This window comes from Rhinolophus sinicus, chromosome 17 (assembly GCF_057876585.1).
Source record: "Rhinolophus sinicus isolate RSI-liver-muscle chromosome 17, RSI-T2T, whole genome shotgun sequence".
NCBI classification, from domain to species: Eukaryota; Metazoa; Chordata; class Mammalia; order Chiroptera; family Rhinolophidae; genus Rhinolophus; species Rhinolophus sinicus.
Genome location: NC_142517.1, coordinates 73,646,385 through 73,667,767, shown reverse-complemented (window position 1 = coordinate 73,667,767; position 21,383 = coordinate 73,646,385). Strand labels below are relative to the sequence as shown.

The 21,383-nt window shown below is 35.5% G+C and overlaps 1 protein-coding gene across 1 annotated transcript in view; it reads right to left on the bottom strand.

Moving 5' to 3' along the window:
* Positions 1 to 534: 534 nt before the first annotated feature.
* Positions 535 to 21,383, bottom strand: part of IFT57 (intraflagellar transport 57) — a 52,829-nt gene continuing 31,980 nt past the window's right edge. The window contains exons 7-11 of the mRNA XM_019742955.3: positions 7,253 to 7,324; positions 6,324 to 6,455; positions 4,409 to 4,471; positions 2,214 to 2,280; positions 535 to 924 (exon numbers count right to left, since the gene is read on the bottom strand). Of these exons, the coding sequence (XP_019598514.1) occupies positions 746 to 924; positions 2,214 to 2,280; positions 4,409 to 4,471; positions 6,324 to 6,455; positions 7,253 to 7,324 (513 nt within the window). The 3' untranslated portion in view covers positions 535 to 745. The remainder of the gene's footprint in view (positions 925 to 2,213; positions 2,281 to 4,408; positions 4,472 to 6,323; positions 6,456 to 7,252; positions 7,325 to 21,383) is intronic.

The window sequence follows — 21,383 nt, the reverse complement described above, 5'->3', positions numbered from 1 at the left end:
CTTTTTTTAAAGTAGAAAATTTAGAAACCAAGATCTGAGTGTTAGGTATTTTCATTGTTACTGGGCTGTCATTGCTTCTAGTCCCTTTCAGAGGACAAAATTAGCAAATATATATATATAGTTATTACTATTAACCTATATGTGTAAAAAAACCATTAGTTTATAGTGATGTTTCCAAATCCAATCCAATACCACGGGGGTAGGGGGAAAAACATCATTTGTTTTCTTATGCTTTTTTTCAAAAATGTAATTTTAGTTAACCATAAGCTGATGCAGTGGTAGTTTTGTTCTTAGAAAGAATCCCCAACCATGGGTAGCTGCCTCTGGGCGCAGAAGCACTGCTGATAACTGGAGAGGGGGACCAAACTGAAGGGGCCAGGCTTGTGTCAAAACTCCATGTGGTGACAGCAGCAGCACCTACAAAAAGTATGGGTCACATACACTGGCTTATGCCAGGAACAAGAAGAAAAATGATCCACAGGGTGGGGACTTTAATGTACTTGTGATGATTAGTGAAAGCTTCTTTGAAAGTGATAATTTTTTAATTACTTTATTAAATATTATATTCAATTTAAAGGCTTTAACCATCCATAATCACCATGATACAATATGTGTGTATATGTGTGTATAAAAATAACCACTGGACATGCTTTAAGAGGTATAATTCTGTTTTGAAATCCATGTGATGTGAAATAGGACTTGATATAAAAAACGAATTAATCAGAAGCACAAAAAACAGCAGGTTTTAATAAGACCCCATTGCAGATTCTGGAATGACTGTTGCGTGCATGTCCCTAGTCATGTTGGACTTCTCTTTCAGTTTTGATTGGAGTAACGTGTGTTCCACAACGCCGATTCTAATGTCCATCTGAACGGTTTCTTGCTTCAGCTTTGTTAAGCTCTGTTTGATCTTCACCAAAGGAGCTGCAGAATGAAAATAACATGGAATAAAAATATTTATTTGGAGTATCATTCTATTACAGAATGGTATAACATTTTCCTCACTTGGTCTTATGCCAAAAATAGGGTTAAAAACACAGCCAACAACTTACTGACATTCACATAATTTTGCTGTGGCATTTTAAACACCTGAGATGTTTAGGATGGGAAATGACACAGCATTTGAAGTACTGAGGCTGAACTCCCTGACTTTCCTAGGGGAGAGCTGCTAAAGGGATGATTAAGGATGTCTTCAGTATTTTTTTTTAATGGGCTGGTACCTCTGTCTGAAGGTAAAAAGGACACCATGGGTGAACAAGAAAAGGAAGAATTACCTTTCTTCCTACTACACATCCCATTTTGAAAGATCACTCAGTATATGAGCATCCCATCAGAAAAATCTTTCTAGAGCACAGAAGGGCCTTAAGCAATCACCACTGGGCCATGTCAAAGTAATGATGGAGGATGATTAGTAGAAGATTATTAATTCTTCTCTCTTTGACCTCTGCCCAGTCAGGTCCACTGGGGAAGAGGAAAAAAACAGAGGTCATCTTATCACTGCCTTTGTGTCATTTGGGCATACACTTAGAGCTCTTTTGTACATAAAATGGAATAATGACTGTCTCTTTATTAAACCACAGTCGATACCCATCACTGTTCAGCTTAAGCTTCCGGTGCACACCGCAGCGCTCAGGCACCTACACCGTCCGTGAAGTGGTCCCCGCAATAAGACAAGTGTCCATCGGATACGCTACAAAATCTTTACAACATTACTGATTATACTCCCTAAACTGCCTTCGTAGCCCCCTGGCAATTTTGTGGTTACCAATTGTGCCTTCTAATCCCCTCACCCTCTTCCCCATCCACACTGATGTAAATAACAAATTATTTGAGAAAAAATCTACTAAAATTCCTCACAGCCCTTTAAAAAAAAGGAATAATGAAGCTCATTTGATAAAAACAGAACAAAATATTTATTTAAACTGGCACAACAAAGTGCATATTTAAATATTTCCAACTCTATTTCTGAATTAATACAATTTGAATATAAAAAAAATCCTAAATTATAGAAAAAAAAATACGGCTCTTCCCAGTTGATTTATAAGAAATACAGTATACTGATTATAAGACATCATTTTGGTACCAGTACCTCTCCTCAAACAAATTCATTTTTAAAAGCAGATTCCTTATTTATTAATACCATTGTTACATAGATTTCTTGAAGAGATAGTCTTCTCTTGCTCATTTTCTCCTTCCAATGAGTGTGTACTTACCACCATCAGTCATACTGCTGCCTTTTTCTTCCATTTCTTGCTTAACCTTTTCTAGTTCTTCTGTAACCTTTCATTGAAAAAAAAAGTTGTCATGAGCATTGACTTTTAATGAATTTTCAAAAATTTTGAACGATGTATTAAGAAAATTAATTTAGATATAATACATACACAAAGGGATATAAAGATATTAGGAGTATTCTGGACACAATTTGAATAATAAGATAAAGTATACAGATACGTAAAGCTTTTTATCACCTTTTGAGAGTGATCCTAAGGTTAAACTTCACTAAATTGCTTCCTCATTAACTTTCTCAGGTGGTAACATGATAAGAATAAAAATGACCTAAGTTGTTGTTTTAGGTGTTAGGCACTTAAACCTTGCAGTTATTGCATCTACTATGCCAGTCTCTAATAATCAGTTATTAATTAAAATAGTATAAACATCCTAAAAAGATTTTGGATTTATAAAGGTTTATAGCTATCTTTCTTAATATTATAGTTTTATAAGAGAATACGCCCCCTGTATCTCTACAGGACACTAAAAATAATGTTTGTACCATATGGCTATATATAAAAATATTCTAACTACTCTATCCAAACTATGAATTCCAAGAGGCATACTGTGCTATCATATTGGCTCTTATTTGTACTCCACATCATACTCAATATTATACAACTATTACTCACAAAATTCCAAGCTAGCATTAAAATTGGTAGGAAATACCATCTTTAAAAAAATTGAAAATGTTGATATGATCTAAAACTAAGCCATAATTATTATAACTTAATAGGCTTTATTTTTTTATCATACTAGTGAGTAAAAACTTCCTTGGGAATAAAGTGTTCATCCAAGTAAAGCAAATTAATTTTTTCCAAGCACCTGAAATGTTACAGCTGAGGATAACGACCTACTCCAAAAAAACTAAATGGTTCCCTGGACTCCCTTCAAGTGTTAATTTACCCATCCTAAGTGAGCACTTTACTTCTATATAATGCTTTATTTGCCTAGAATCACCACAGGATTAGAGTCTAAATATTTCTAAAGTTATATTTTTAGTATTTTAAAATGACTATTTATACCTTAAATAGTCTCTATAAAAGATGCTCAATTCTATTATAGAGAAGAAAAGTTTGTGACAATTTTGCTGGATTGTAATAAAAAATAAACTTGGATTTTGGTCCCACATTGGCTACTGATCTTGTTTAAGGTATTTTTTTCTCTCTCAGTTCTTCAGTGAAAAATAGGAATATATATTAGGTGTTACTTCTCTTGCGAGATGATGAAAATAAATATAACAATATATATAAATATTCCAGAAGTGCTCAGAAAAAATGAGCACTTTTTTCTTACAAGCCACTCCCAATTTTGGGGCAGAGAAATACTCAGAATCACATACAAGTTATTAACAACAATCAAAAACAAATATTAGGGGGCTGGCCCGGTGACTCAGGCGGTTAGAGCTCCATGCTCCTAACTCCGAAGGCTGCTGGTTCGATTCCCACATGGGCCAGTGGGCTCTCAACCACAAGGTTGCCGGTTCGACTCCCGCAAGGGATGGTGGGCTGCGCTCCCTGCAACTAGAAACAGCAACTGGACCTGGAGCTGAACTGCACCCTCCACAACTAAGATTGAAAGAACTACTTGACTTGGAAAAAAGTCCTGGAAGTACACACTGTTCCCCAATAAAATCCTGTTCCCCTTCCCCAATAAAATCTTAAAAAAAAAAAAAAAATACATGCCATAATTGCACAGAAAAAAAGATTGGTAAAAAGCACACCAAAATATTAAAAACAAAACAAAACACAAAAAAAACAAAAACAAATATTATAGCTTGCAGACTAACATTAAAATTTGTTATAGCTATTTAAGCTAGTGCTTTATCTACTCTGCTACATATCAATTATAATTATTATGTTTAAAAATATTAAGGAAGGTTATGAATTTGCTCATATCAGCAGGACTTATTTTGAATTTAATAGAACAACTTAAGGCATTTTATGGAAACAAGTAGTATATATATACATAATTAATTCCCTGATAAGAAAATTAGGGATTTTCTCCTACAGAAAAGGATTCAAAGCCACAGGAAATAATTATTGAAACAACCCATGGTTGTCGCAGTATTAAAGCATCAAGACTGAACAGCCGGGCCCAGCTGACAGGTGAGAGGCTGGCAAGAGCACACAGCATGTACCTCCGCCAGCAGCCTGGTCCTTTCAGTGACTCCGCCATTTCCTTGCTGGTATCGCTCCCTTGCCTGAGGGAGAAAACATTTTGTTTAATGACAAATTCAGCACAGAAGCAGATTACTTAAATATGACCTCTTTGTGTTTGCAATTTCTGCATATCATTTTATGACAACCTCCCCCCTCATTTGCGAACACATTTATGAAAGTGACATTTAACTGTAACACTTTTATGTCTCTAATAGGCACCATTGTATTTAACTAAATCACTATAAAATGATGAACTACCTTAACTTTCATATACTGACTGTGTAACTCGCATGGGCATGGTTCACAATAAAAACTGTCTTCAGCCATTCTTAAACAGTTTAGGAGAGTGGCTCTTGGTAGATCTAATTTGCATGCTATGCAGAGAAGACCCGTTCTAAAAAAATCAATCATAATACAGCATCAGAATAAGCAATTAATAAGGATTAACAAACAGTATGACAGTATGGGCTATATTCTTGGGAACTAATCTAACAATCAATTACTTAATATCAACGTTTGAGAGATACATGGTGGCTTTAATCAGAGATTTTACAGCATTTTTAAAGTAAAAATATCCATGAATGGAAGTACAGATGAGGAAATAATTAACCAAATAACACTGTGTTTCCCTGAAAATAAGACCTAGCCAGACCATCAGCTCTAATGCATCTTTTGGAGCAAAAATTAATATAAGACATGGTCTTATTTTACTATAAGACGGGGTATAATATAATGTAATATAATATAGCATAGCATTACATAACATAACATAATATAGGGTATAATATAATATAATATAATATAATATAATATAATATAATATAATATAATATAATACTGGGTCTTATATTAATATTTGCTCCAAAAGACACATTAGAGCTGATGGTCCGCTAGATCTTATTTTTGGGGAAACATGGCAATAGAAAAGTGAAGATTACTGTTTGGTCTTTGAGAACTTCTGAAAGTACAGAAGTATCTCAAGTTTATTTCCATTTTTCTCCTTCTCACCTTGTCTGCGGAAAGGAAAAAAAAAAAATGCCTTCAACTGACATTTATTTGCAAGTGTTCGTACTGGTCTTCAACATCAGGAAAGGGGCATACATCCCAGAGGAAAGCTTTTAGATCCCTATTGCTGGGACAAAGAACTGCTGCTTTCAAAGGCTGAAGGTTTTATTTTAGTTTTTGGTTGAAATTCTAAAACTCCGCAAGGATTAAAAATTTTGCTCATTTAATTAATTAAGCTGCTTGTCTTTGAACATGTCTTACTTTTCATATTCTTTATTATGGGTTGTAAGCCATTATGGCAAAGATGTCTTTTCCCTGTGACACATGTAAATGCATACTATTCTTCTTCCTCCTACGCATACAGTAAATTAACCACAGACTTGGAAACAAAACCAGGTGTCCTGACACTCTGCTCCTGTTCTGAGCCATGTTCCCCATTTATTTAAATCAAATGAAGAAATGCATTTAAATACTTCTAAGAGATAACTTCTATCACATGCAAAATGGAAATGACAAGTTCTATTGCCTCGCGTGGCTTCCCAAAATGGGCAGAGAACTGATGTACAGAAAGCCCTCACTTAACGTTGTCCATTGATAGGTTCTTGGAAACTACGTCTTTAATTTTAGTGCAGTCTAACTGAAATAAACAAGAGTTAAGTTCCTATGACGTATTTCCGTATATCCATTAGCTTATGGTAAAACTGGTTTTGTATACATCGTTTTGATTAAAATTGCAGTTTCCAAGAGGTTATCAATGTTAAATGAGGACTTACTATACTGCTGTTTGTAGAACACATTTCACAATTGTCAAATGAAACGTGCTATGGCAAGTTTAGGGATTAGGGTTATTAACTGGAATGAAGTCCCTGGATATCATTCTTAAGTTACCTCGCTCAGCTGAGCTTGAGCTGCACGATACTCTTGAATCAAGTGCTCAAGCTGATTGTTGATGTACTTTTCTCGGCTGCCGATCTTTTCCAGAGTCCTAGTAATTTCATTATGGAGTTTGTCCAAAAATCCCTAGAAATTCCATGGGATTTTAGTAGATCATTCAAATATATTTTTTAAAAATAGTTCAAAATGGGTTAAATGTCCGTCAATCCATCCCACAAATTCTCCACCACTTGTGAAAAAGAAGAGTTTAAAATTTTCAATAGCAAAAGAAGTCCGCAATGAGAAACAGTTTGTTCACACTTTGCAAAATGTTGAAATTAAAAAAAGCACCTGAAAGTGTTAGTCAATTTATTTGTTTTTATGCTATCTAAGATGGATGTGAGTGGAATGTACATTACATGAAGTTCACAGCCAAAGTAGGTAAGAGAATAACACGACTTCCTTGTAACACAATTCAAAGACAGCTGGAGTATTCCAGTTGGAAGTGGGTCATTAAACTTATAGCTTTAGCTTGGGACCCATAACTTCTCATTCCAATTTTGCTTCTTTGTGGTATCCTCCAAAAGTCCTTATTTCTGATAGGGTAGCAAGCCTGGGGGAAGCTGTGGATTCTAGGCATGGCTGGCCTGGTGCTCTGTTATCTCTTAGGATTCAGAGAGGAAAGAATGATGAAATGTTTTTCTCTGATACACATATGCAAATATATTACATACCTAATATAATATATATTATAGTGTTTTTATATAAAGTTACCTTTCTTTAGTGGGTTTAAGTGTTCGGGCTGTTGAAATGTAATATGGTATATTCAATCAGTAAGAACCTCAAAGGCAAGGATCATGTCTGTTTTTCTTTCATGTTCTCTTTTAATAGGTGTTTCACAGATGAGTAAATGTACATTGATTCATCTGAAGAAATTCACATACCTTGGTCTCCTTTAGAGCAGATTCAATTCCACTTTTGTGCTGGTGCATTTGGTCAACATGGATTCGCCAATCCTACAGGCATAAGAGCATATAGGAACAAGTCAAAAATACATTTCCTTCTTTTCTCTACTTTTTTGAAGTTGTAATCTTTATTTTAACTACTTTGGTTGCTGCCCTATTTCAGATGGGAGAGTTTTATATATAGCTTGCAATCAGATTAGAAATATGTGTAGAGCACTTTAGGATAAAAGGTTCTAAACAAATGTAAATTATTTTATATGTTCACAGAATGATGTCTGACAATTTGAATATAAATTATTCCTGCACTGCTGGTGGTTAATATTTATGACTACCCATCAAAATGAAAAAAAATCTAATTACTAGAAAAGAAATACTTGTTTAAGCAGTAACTATTATGTTCACCAGAAACAATTCTGGAATCAAGTCTCATATATCAAATATTAGTTTGTCCCTTGGAAATTAAAAAGGGGCCCTCTTCTTCAGTAATACACTGGAGCCTCTTTCTTAAGAAAGGAAGTTTGTAATAATTATTAGTGCTCATATATTTTAGGATGTATTGTACCACTATTAGACTGATCTGAATTAGTGTGCATATTTGACATCTCCTCCAACATTTTAATTTCCTGTAAGACAGCTTCACAACTTTTTGGTTTACACTACTAAAAATAACAATTTTGAGACTTGAGAAATACCTATCACAAGAGAAAAAATATTATGGTAAATTGAAATGATGGAATCAGGATATTTATTCCTCAATCACACATATCTATTTGCATACCCAGATTCTCCACTTTGTTTATCTACAATATTTTGTGAAGAGAAAAATATTTTGTTACTAGTCCCATTCTACCGATTTCTTAACTTTGAAACATGGGCTAGTGACTGTAGGGTGAAACATCCTTGGGTACTTCACATATACCAATTATAAAATTATTGAAAAGTTGCAAAGAATCTCACAGAGCGTTTAGTCTCACCTTTATCATTTTACAAAGAAGCAAACAGAGGCCCAGTGAAAGAAAGGGGCTCAGCCAAGGACACCCAGGTAATGGTGCACCTGGATCAGAAGCCAAATGTCCTAATTCCCACACAATACATTTTGGCCATTCAGAGTTAATAAAAGGAGCAATTGGTTACTTGACACCAGTGAAGGTGCTAGAGCAGAGAAGAAATCAGCACTTTCCTTTGTCCCTAAGCATTTTTCTGTCTCAGGAACAAAAGATATCTCATCAGAATATGAGAACTGGACAGGACCTTAAAGATCATCTACACATCCATTTCACAATCATCTAGTGCAACGTTTTCATTTTACAGTTGAGTGGGCTGTTCAGCACATGTGACTGACTAGACAGATTTGGCAAGGAAACAGGCCCCTCCAACTCCGCCAGTCAACACTGGAACAGAGAGGAGAAGCAACTGACTGGCCTCCTGCAACTGCACTAAATATGGTTAAGCCTGAAAATGAACACCTGTTTAAGCCCAAGCAAGCATTTTCAAGAAAGAAAATGAACCGAACAAGTATCATTTTAAATTACTTTTTTAAAAAAAGTACTCATCCTGCCTTATTCCAAAAAGAATTTCAGAAGCTTAATAAACACCAAGCTCACGTATTCCTATCAGTCTGTGTCTCTGTCCATATATATATATGTATAAACACACACACACACACACACAGAGGAATGACAATTAAGTTTGCGAACTTGTTGCAAAGATGTTGCTAACCATTTTTGATATCAGAGGGATTATTCATTATGAATTTGTACCAACTGGACAGTTAACCAAGTTTACTATTTTGAAGGGCTGAAAAGGCTGCGTGAAAAAGTTAGATGACCTGAACTTTTCGCCAACAATTTATGGCTTTTTTTGTTGTTGTTTCAGGTGTACAAACAGTGTAATAGTTAGACACTTATCATTTATACCCCTCACAAAGTGATAAACCCTGCCCCCAATCTGACACTGCATGCAGCCATTACATTTCCACTGTCTCTATTCCTTATGCTGTACTCCACTTCTTGTGATTATATATATATATATATATATATATATATATATATATATACACACACACACACACACACACACACACACAGTGTTCCGCCGAAAATAAGACCTAGCCGGACAAGCAGCTCTAATGCGTCTTTTGGAGCAAAAATTAATATAAGACCCAGTATTATATTATATATCACATCATATCATATCATATCATACCATATCATATTATATAAGACCCGGTCTTATTGGAACCCCCTCCCTACTCACCTGATCTGGCCCCCAGTGACTTCTTTCTTTACCTGAAGATAAAGGAAATATTGAAAGGAAGACACTTTGATGACATTCAGGACATCAAGGGTAATACGATGACAGCTCTGATGGCCATTCCAGAAAAAGAGTTCCAAAATTGCTTTGAAGGGTGGACTAGGCACTGGCATCGGTGCATAGCTTCCCAAGGGGAGTACTTCGAAGGTGACCATAGTGATATTCGGCAATGAGGTATGTAGTACTTTTTCTAGGATGAGTTCGCTAACTTAATTGTCAGACCTCATATATACATATAGATATTTTTATTTATTTTTTTAATGCATTGTAATTGATGTGTCTAAAATAATTTGTGTTCTGCTTTTTCTACCCAGCATTATTTTCGACACAACAAGTGTAAAAAATACTTGTTTTTAATGTTTTCACATTCAAAGTATTTCTAGAGAAGCAAATGTGCCTGACTCATCTACGTATAACTATGATACATTATATTGATGTTAAACTCCATGGAGGAGCTGGCATTTCAGTGCAACCTTGATGTATGAGCAGCATTTCAACAAGGAGGGTGGAAAAGAAAGGATATTCTAGGCTGAGGGTGTAACACGAACAAGGAAATACAGGAAAATACAGAGGATGTCAAAAAAATGTATAAACATTTTAAGAAAGTAAAAAACTGTATTAAAAATGTAATACTCAATATATACCGATAACAAAAGATGAATACAAGTCATGTGTACACATTTTTTTGACACCCCCGGTATGTAGGGAGCAAGTGACCAAGGCTGCTAGAATACCAAACACAAGGTTTTGGGGTTGGGTGGGGTGGAGTGGGTTGAGGAGGATGAATCGTGAGGAAACAAAGCTGGAGAGGGAGGTTATATTAGGCTTTAACTAAGGAGTGTGGATTTTATCATGTGGATAATGGAGAGCTATCAAAGATTTTTGGTATCAGGTTTAAAGATAAGTCTGTGTTTTGAGAAAGTAACAGAATGAAGGACTGATTAGAGAGGCAAGAGACTAAGACAGATTGGAGACCTGTTAAGAGGTTGTGTAACAGCCCACACGATAGATTAGCAGGGTTTGAATTAGAGCAGTGCTTGTAAGAATGGAAGAGACGGATTCAAGGGATTCTATACTACTTAGAGACAGAAGTAGCAGGACTTGAGGACCAACTGCGGGGAAGTGTGGGGAGGCTGAAGTGGAGGTGGGGGCGTAGAGAGAAGGAGTCTTTAAGGTTTCCAGCCTTAGGAACTAAGAGGACAGTAATATCACAGTGTAACAGGACAGAACAGATTCCTGGAAATCAGACATACTGAGGAATTTGGTTTTGGACATTTTAATTTGATAAGCCATTGGGACATTTGTGTATTCTTACTGCCTTTAAAATGGAAAGCTAGTAATGATTTATAATTATCTGCCACACAAATCTGAGTGTGTTATTAAAACCTTCAGGATGGACACATCTTCAAGATGTACAGCTATAAATAAAAGCCTTAAAAGTGGTTCTTAACCTTTAACCCAGCAATTTCATCTCTAAAAATTATTCCCAAGGAAATAATTGGGTATACACACAAAGATTAATGTACAACTTCTTTGTAAAAGTAAAATAGCAGAAAAGTCTTTAAATATCTAATGGTAGAGGACAGTTTAATATTCATTTCACAACTAAAAATAATGCAGTATGATACCATTTTTACAAAGCTCCAAACCAAGCAAAATATAGCAATACACTATTTGGCAATACGTATGTGAAAACAGTTAAAAAAAAAAAAAAAAGCTAATGACAATACACAAACTTGAGGACAGTGGTTACCCATGGGTGGGCAGGGGCAGCGACAGAGCAGTACACAGGTACACAGGTAACTCGAAGGGTGTTGTAATGGTCTATTAATAGTTCTCGAGTTGGGTAATGTAGTGGGTTCATGAGTGTTTGCATTATTGTTGGGCTTCATAATTACATATCTATTGTATATTATTACATACATACATTAACAATGGGTAATAAAATGCTAAATTCATGTTTTAAAAAAAATATTAAAAATCAGCAAAAATGCATGTTAACCACATATATAACAGTAAAGTAGAAAAACATTCCCAAGAGCATATTCATTAGTTGGCCAATTTAGTAAAAATTAGTATTGTGTATATTTTTATGTCCATATGTATGTGCATGGATTTGAATATTGGTGTTTTAACTTTCTTCTTTATCCTTCAAAAATTTCCAAATGTCCTACAAGAGAATTTTATCACTTTAATCAGAAGGGGAAAAAAGTCAACAACCTTCTGGATGCAAAGAAGTTCTTGAAAGGGGTTTAATTAGTTATAGTGGAAAATATAAATGCCTATACTTGTAACATTTTAAAAACATGAATATAAAAAGGCAAAATACATAGCTTTTAAAAAATTACAACTGAGATGGTTAAAAACTTTAAAAGTGTTTGTGGTAAGAATAAAGAAGTGATGCATTTTAATGGTAAAGACCTGATTCCCCAAATAAGTAACAGAAAAAAAGGAACTGTTCAACAATAATAGCTCTTACGTTAGCCGAGAAGCCACTAGGTTACAACACACTTTATATACCTTTCCTTATTTGATACAAAGGTTTGGATGCTGAGCAGGTCTGTTCACCTCTTTTCCACTTCTACCCGTGCCTGTGAAATGTGATTTGCTGGCTGGCTGTGGGAGGAGCATACTTCCTGCTACCATGATGCTGGCCTTGCTCTTCTCTTTGGCCAGTGGAATGATGGTGGCCATGGCCTATGTCAGGGTAATGCAGAAGCTGTAAGAGACATCCACCAGCTCTCCTGCCCTTTCTTTCAGCCCTGATATAGGCATGCCCCACATAAGGGTTATCCCTTCAGTCTGGGTCTGGGAATAAGAAACATGGAACACATCACAGCTGGGATAGAGCTGCAGCTGAGCCACACCTCAGCAGACATGTATCTTGAGTGAAAATAATGTGTGTTCTTACTATTGTAAACCACTGTGATGTGGGGGGTTGTTTATGATACAGAAAAATTGACTATATATATTTTATAGGAGGAAAACCAAGTGTTAGACAGGTTACATGACCTTTCCAAAGTTTGGAAAATGGAAAGCACTCCCAAACCAGTGCATTTTCCACATAGTATGTGCTTTTTTTTCTTTGTGATAAAATGAATTATCAAAGAGTATCTAGGGTAAGCCAAGAATTCTTTTTGCTATATAGCAAGTGAGACCCCAGTGGCCACTGGAGTTTACTGGTCAACTATTCCGAAGTGCTCTAGGTGTGTTTATTAAGCATCATCTCTTCTCTTTATCGAAGTTGAGGTTTTCATCTCTCTCTATGGAAATGAGAATGCTAGTAATGATATGGAATATCATTTCTTTAGACTTTCTAGTTTTCAAAATCCTTGCATATAAAATCTCACATATAATTCTCCCTGTCACTTGTGAGGCAAAGGTATTGGTAACCATAACCCCTTCCCCACTCCAAATTCTTTAGCATCGAATTACGTATCTCCCTTTTTCAGAAACTGGAGAGCTGTGATGATATATCTGCAGACAGTGGTTCACAGCATACCATAAAACTCAAATGTATACAATTTAATTGCAGCTGTTAAGGTGATTGGCAAAACTATATGGTTCTCTGGGTTTTCCTTCAATGGAACAGCATCTGAATGATTTCCTTTGTATATGTAGAGACATTTTGTTTCTTTGTCTAGATCATTTACTTAAGGCTCAAAGCTCCTCTCTGAATCTGCAGGGAAAGAGAGATGGAAACATGAGCTAGGGATGGAGAGGCAGAGTGTCAAAGGACTCTTGATAGAAAAAGGCACCTTTGTGTGTACTGGGACTTTTTTGTTTTTTCCTGGGCTCAGGAAAAGTCCATGCCAGAGCACAGCTCACTCTAGCAATTCCTGGGTCTAAGGCCCCTTTTGCTCCAGCCCCCAGGAGCAGGAGCAGGGCCCCAAGGCTCTCCTGTGTCTTGAATTGCCTATATCACAAAAATGTTATTACTTCTGCCATCTACCCTACCTTTCTCCTCTATTCTTAATGCTCCTCCCTCAATTCTGTTGTGAATAGCTACTAATGGAATCTTATTTCAATGTTCTGTTTTTTTGGAGTATTATTTTAGTGAACATAAAAATATTTACAAGGGCTCCCTCCATTTAAGGTGCCTAGCCCCATGTTTTTCATTAGGTCTTTGTTTCCACTCTGAATTCAGTTTCTCTAGGGATTTTCAAGATCACTCTGAGGAGGAAATCCTGTACCTCCATTTCACAGATTGGGTAACAAATTGAAGTTGTGTGATTTTTCCACTGTTGATCACAAAGTAAACAGCAAATCAAATGTCCTTTTTCTCACTTACAGATTTTCCATTACACCAAGCTGCTCCTTTCATTTCCTTACTTTGTCACCCAATTTCAATAAGAAGCACAAAAAACTCTGACAATTCCCAATTCAAGTTTGCACATTAAATAAATGTTTCCTAGCTCGGTTGTTTTGTAAAGCGTAGGTGCTACAGCAGGTTTGCTGTTTCTTATCTTCTGCGGATGAATAATCTGGATAGCCAACCTTGTTAGAATAATCTCTCAAGTAAGTATATGTAAGCTCCAAAGGAAGATTTATAGGAGGACTCTCCTATCAATAAAATGCATAAGCTTTAGTACATAGTTTTTTGTGGTACCAGAAACTTTTTCTAGCTCCTAGCATGGGTACAGAGTAGTCCCCCAATAGTCACATCCATTCTGAGACCTTTATAAGTCTACTAATAACAACTTCAATGTTAATATTCAAGGAATGCTTAGTATTTTTCATGCATTATGATAAAAAACACTGTCCATACCTCATCACACACAATTCTCTTAAAAACCCTACTACGACGAGGAAATTGAGACATAACTACTTTTAAATAGACTGCCCATGCTCACATAGGCAAATCTATGGTAGAGCCCAGATTTGCTATATCATACACCTGATGAAATATAGTAAAGTAGAACTAAAAATTTTAAGGGGAAAAAGATTAAAAGAGACTTTAGTTTTATCTGCAATATTTGAATTTTTACAAGAATGTATGTATCAACTGTATTATGAAAAAATGAATTTCAAACATTTTAGGATAAAATTATGGCTTCATTAGTGAATTTCCCCAAATATATGAGAAATAACAAGCTTACACAAACTCTACCAGAGAACCAAAAAAAAAAAAAAAAAAAAGAAAAAAGAAAGGGAGAGCAACTGCCAACTTGTTTTATGAGACCTGCAAAGTATTACACTGAAATCTGACACTTAAAAAACAAGAAAAATTACAGATCAATAACTTTTATAAACATGGATATAAAAATCCTCAACAAAATACCAACAAATTGAATCCAGTAATATATAAAAAGGATAATATATCATGATTAAGTTGGATTTATTCTAAAATGCAAGGTTAGTTACTCAAAAATCAATCAATATAATTCACCATACTGAAAGAGAAAAAAAGAGGAGATAAATCATATGATCACCTCAATAGGTAAAGAAAAAGTCATTTGAAAGATTTAACCCCCATTCATAATAATAACAGCAAACTAGGAACAAAAGAGAAGTTCCTGAATCTATTAAAGAATATTTATAAAAGTCATAAAGCTAACATCATACATAATGGTAAAACTGAACTACCGAAAGCTCTTCCTCTGCTAATGGCACTTATATCTAACATAGAGTTCTTAACCAGTACATCAGATAAGATAAAATAAATAAAAGGGATAAGGCTTGTAAAGAAAGAAATGAGATTGATGTTCTTCACAGATGATATAACTGTATACACAGAAAATATCGAAGAATCTACAAGCCTATTGTTAGAATAAATAAATGAATTTAGCAAGCTTGCTGGACATGTGTGTACCTATACACACACGCACAGGGAACTGTATTTTTATATACAGCAACAAATAAACAGAAAATAAAATCTAAAAGATACACCATATTGAATAGGATTAGATAACAAGAAACAGACTAATGTAATAAAATAGTATCCAGACACAGACTTACACATACCTGCTTGCTTTTTATGACAAAGCAGAGCATTGGTGAAAGGATAATATTTTCAATAAACTGGGTCAATTGCATACATATATATGAAAACCAAATAAATCTTAAATTCTACCTCACTCAACACACAAGAATCAACGTAGGTGGATTGCAGATCTCAATGCACAAGGTAAAGCAATAAAGATTCATAAAGAAAACAGGAGAGTATCTTCATAACACGGGTAAGCAAAGATTCTCAAATAAAGCATAAATATTAGCCATATTCTCCGCCCCCTAAAAAGGATCATTTTGAGTATATTAAAATTAAGCCACTGTTTATCATGATACACCAATAAGAGTGAAAAAGGAAGCTAAAGAGTAGATATTTGTTAATATATGTATCAAAGGACTCATACCCAGGGTATATAAAGAACTTCAATAAATCAAAAGAAAAGGCAGATAACCATACAGCAAAAAACAAACGAAGATACCCAAATGGCAAATAAACATATGGAAACTTCATTGGTCATCAGGGAAATGCAACTTAAAATAACAATGAAACATCACAACATACCTATTGTGATGACTAAAATAAAAAAGATTAAAACAATATTGAATGTTGATAAAGATGTGGAGCAATTGGAACTTTCATACACTCCTGGGAGGAGCATAAATTTATAGAACCACTTGCAAAAATTATTTGGCAGGGTCTGCTAAAGCTGAACATATATACATACGCTATGTCCTAGTAGCAATTCTACTTCTAGAAGAAATTCCAGGAGAAATGTGTACATATGTTTGCCAAATTACATAAAAGAATTTTCAAAGTAACAATATTTATAATAGTCCCAGCCTTTATATAAACAACTCATATAGGCCCAGATGCGGGCTCCTCTGGAAGGGCATGACCTTGGGTTAGGCAGCCCTTTGCCACTGTCGGAACAGACAGCTGGAGGTTGTCTACTGACCTGTCTACACTCTCTGTGACTACACAGCAAGTCCTTGCCCATAATGGGATCTGAATAGTTCATCCTGTTTCAACCACAGGGAGAGACACTGAGTGATTAAAATTGTAACTGTAGCTGCAGTGGTAGAGAGGTAGGGCCAAGCGCGAGCTCCAGTCCAAAAGTGGTCACTCTCAAAATTTCAACATGGAATACTAATGTTCCTGTGACACGTTTAATGCCCCAGCCATGTCAATGATAACATTCTTTGGATATCTGATGGCAGGAAATCAGGTTAAGTGAGAGAGGCAGAGAAGACAGCTTGATAGAAGGAGCTGTGTATGTCTAAGTTCACTGTAGCAAATATTTCTGGGACAGGTCGATAATTTATCCTGCTTTCCGCAAGGATGTGAGTGGTGTACATATCTCCCTCCTCCACAAGAACACTCCCTTTCCTAGTCACAGAACTCATTATGTGTATTTTCTTTTTGCCTTTTTGCAGAAGCAGTTTTGCAGTCTCTTCTTGTTTTGTTAGATTAATTTTCAGCTTTGATTCACTGCTCACATTTGCCCATGTATTTGTGTGTGTATGTGTGACAGAGAGGAAGAGTGAGATTCTCCATTAAATTAAATAACTTTTTCATGAGACTGAATTACTTACTTAATGAAAAATGCCCATAAGGTTGTGGAATAATTACAGATTGTGGCTTCCCTGAATTTTTAAATGGGATATTTTTCTTTCATTGCCAGCAGCTTAAAGTCGTCTGTGGTACGCCCTTGTGGTGTGAAAGCAAGATTTTTTTTTTTTTATAAGCGTTCAAAGAACTAAACATATGACTTAAGAGTTGAATATGCATGTGTGGCGTGTGTTGTATGTGTTTGTTGCAGGGGGTGCGGCAATCATGATTGCTAGAAATACTACAAGTTTCCACAGGAAAGTTCCGGCTTTCTAGACATTCCACTTGCAGAGAAAATTAAGACAGTATGCATAGAGCAGGGGTGTCCAAACTTTTTTCAACGTTTTTCACCAAGGGCCATATGCGGTAAAATACACAAACAGCCAGGCCACTCACTCGAGGTGAAGTACGTATTGCCTCACCTTGTTTATTTAAGTAAACTAAATATATTTTTGGAATTTGCTGTGGGCCAACTAACAATGGATCATGAGCCACAGTTGGCCTGCGGGCCGCAGTTTGGACACCCCTGGCAGAGAGGGTTAGCAAAGGCTATCATAACAATCACTGGTATTCTCACACCTGACTATAACTGAACTAAAACTGGGGATCCATACTTTCTGAATAAAATACCTTGTTAAATAACTACATTTCTAAGGTGTGCTCAGAGATTATCTTTATGGACTACCACCTGTTCCTAAACCGTTTTCATATGCTGACTCAGCCTTATAATTCATGCTTACTCCATCCATCCCGCTTTTATATGACCACAGATCTTCTGAGTGCGGGTTTCCAGACTTTAGCAAGAATCACCAAGCCCAGAGAAGAAATTTGGCAAGGCAGATAGGGAGTGAATAGGACCCTTCCTTCTGAGAATGCAGAGACACTCTCAGGCCAAATCAGAATGTACTTCACAGGACGCTGAGCAACCGTTGTGGATAGCTGGAAGTCCCTCTTGACAATCCCTCTCAACTTCAAGAGTCTACTAATCAAAACTTTGATCTCATACTGATGCCCCCCAAATAAACAAAAAACTGAAGAAATAAAGTCATCGGCATATTTGAAGAACCAAGAAATACAAATTGTTACCTTGGCATAAGGAAACAATCAAATATAATTGGATAAAGACTATGGGAGTAAAATTTGTCTAGATATTAAGAAGTGTGTGATAAAACACAGTGATAGTGAGAACTACTCTAATATCATTGACTGGAAAAAGAGTCAAGCCCATTAAAAAGTACATTTTACAGGGAGGTCCACATGACAAATGGTTTCTGCTTCAATTCATATTTTATATTAAGTAATTTAAAGGAAACATTAAATCATACTTTGCAATAATGAAATATTTAGGCAGTCTAGAAATTTTAATTATAATCAATATGTATTAATTCATTGCTCTCGATCACAAATGTCTATTTGAGGTATACCTGCCGTGAGGCTTTAGTAACTTCCCTCTACAGTATTTATATAACACCCAGTCTTTATTGGTTATTTCATTAAAATCTGCTACCACTGTTGATACTCTTTAGTTAGAGTTGATGGTAATCTCTGAAGCACACACCCTGTTCTCCTATTTCCACTTGTGATAAATGAAACCTTTCACCGATCCAGTAGAAACATTTATCACACTCAGGGTAAATAGGAAGGAAGGAATCATCAACTATCTTTAAACACAGGATATCTTGAATGTTCAACAAGACTATGACAGAAGCAGCTAAAAATCTTTTCCAGTTGCTTAAGGATGGGTGGGTTTTTCTCCATCCCTTTGCAGTATTTTTTCACATGTATAATTTTAAGCATAACATTCTTTCTCACAGCTCTGATCATCTATCCATGACCTACGTGCTACAAAGGAAAAAAATAAAATAGTTGACCTTGCGAATACAACTTTAAGTCCACAAAATAACATCATGTTTTAAAAATGATACAAAAATCAAAACCAATTTTGTTTTGTGTAGTCTCTTTTAAAGAAAGCTTGCCTGTACAAGTCTGCCAGTGAATACTTCCCCTCATTCTCTGAGATGACATAGCAGTTGAGTAATCATGCAGGCTGCTCTAAAAATGTATGTGTGTCTAGTTAATTTAGGCAGTTTATTTTGATAGCATTCACCTCTTTTTGATTATAGCAGGTGTTTCAAGGATAACTTTGCTAAAAGTTGTATTTTGTTTAAATAACAGCAGTATGTACATTTATGACCTTACTATATTAAAAACATTTATTGTCTGGCAGCAATAAATACAATTGTAAACATTTATGACAGTAGTTAGAGCTATTACTCCTGCATGGAGCCTCATGGAGGCCAACTTATAGCTACCTGTATTTACATTTGTTACTGGTAATTGTAAAAGCTGATTTTTAAAAATTTAGTGCCTTAATTTTTTAAATTATGTGAATACTTCTCAACAAAATGTCTACCAGAAAATCTATAAGAATTATAAATGTAGTTTCTCCATTATTCATATAACAGGGAGAATCTCATTTTAATGACTAACATATACATGAAATGTATTCTTGTACCCTAGCCCACAGATTATATGTTGTTGCTCATGAATACAAGAATCCTATCAATATAGCCTATCTAATAACCAGAGTACAAGTCTTAAGAAATGCTCTTTATTCCCAAACTATAACAATTTATAAATCCCAACAGGTCAGAAATATTTAGAGAGCTAAATTTTATTAACACTTTTCTTACACTGCATCCAAACACAATGATGGCTGATGGTCAAAGCAAGTTACTCTCTCCACCACTTTGGAATGAGAAAAATACCTTCTATTGCTTCCAGATACAGATTTGTCTACAATAGTAAAAAGAGAAACCTACCATTGTACATTTCTGCAGGACTTGGCTTCCAATTTGAAGAGACTTAGATCTAATACAGCAATTCTGTAGTTCCTCCAGGTTCATTTAAATGGAATTCCATCTGCTGATTAATGAAGGCCTCTTGCCTCCCTCTTAGGTTTTAGCTCTGAAAGTGACTAGAGAGCCCAAAGGCTCAAGACTATTGCTGTGATTCCATCAGCACAATGACTCTTCTAGAAAGGTCTCCTGCTGCGAAACACCCAAGGCAACACCTGTATGGCTTATTTACGTTAAAACAAAATCCAATTGCTTGGAGTTGAAATGTAAAGTTTAAGGTTCTTTTTACAACTGCACCCTGAGAAAGTCAGACAGTGAAGAACAGGTAAGGGTGTTAAAAAAAAAAGCAGTTTGGTGAATCAGGGCTTGACATAATTAAAAATACATGCTGTAGTACTTCCAAAGCCTTAAAAAATTTCCATCTAAATCCCTTTCAATGAACCCAAAGATTTACATAATGACTAGAGACTTTTTGGTGAAATGAAGGAAGTACCTACCCAACTAACTTTTAAAATAACAAAGCAGGAAACATTTAATTATAATTTGGGGGAAAAATCTATTTAAGTCATTAATCAAAATTTTAATTACAATATCTACAGGGCATTAAAGCATGACAGAACATTTGTTCATTGCATTAAATACCTAACATTAAATCATTATAATATATAATCTTTTAAGAATAAATACTGTATAATTTAAGAAAAGGGCCTATGAAAGGTTTAGTTGAAAACTGATTTCACACTTTCTGCTCTTATTCCTGGGGAAGAAGAATAAATATTATTAATATTTACCTGGTTTCTATTGTGGTAAAAACCCTTGACTTGATAAAAAAACAAAACCATCATTCTCCTGATAAAGACTAGTAAGATAGGTCATTTTAAAAAGCCACTTTCTCTTGGTTCAATGAATGAAGTTGAGAGACTGAATACAGTCATGTGTTGCTTAACAACAGGGATATGTTCTGAGAAACGTGTTGTTACGGGATTTCATCCTTGTGCGAACAGCACAGAGAGCACTTACACACACCTGGAAGGTACAGCCTACTACACACCTAGGCTACATGGTACAGCCTATTGCTCCTGGGCTACAAGCCTGTACAGCATGTTACCGCCCTGATACTGTAGGCAGCTGTAACACAATGGTATTTGTGTAGCTAAACATAGAAAAGGTACAGTAAGAATACAGTATAAAAGTTTAAAAAAATGGTACACCTCTACAGATCTTACCATGAATGGAGGTTGCAGGACTGGAAGTTGCTCTGGGTGAGTCAGTGAGTGAGTGGGGAGTGAGTGTGAAGTTCTAGGACATTACTATACACCACTGTAGGCTTTATAAACACTGTACACTTAGGCTACACTACATTTATAAAACAACATGAGAT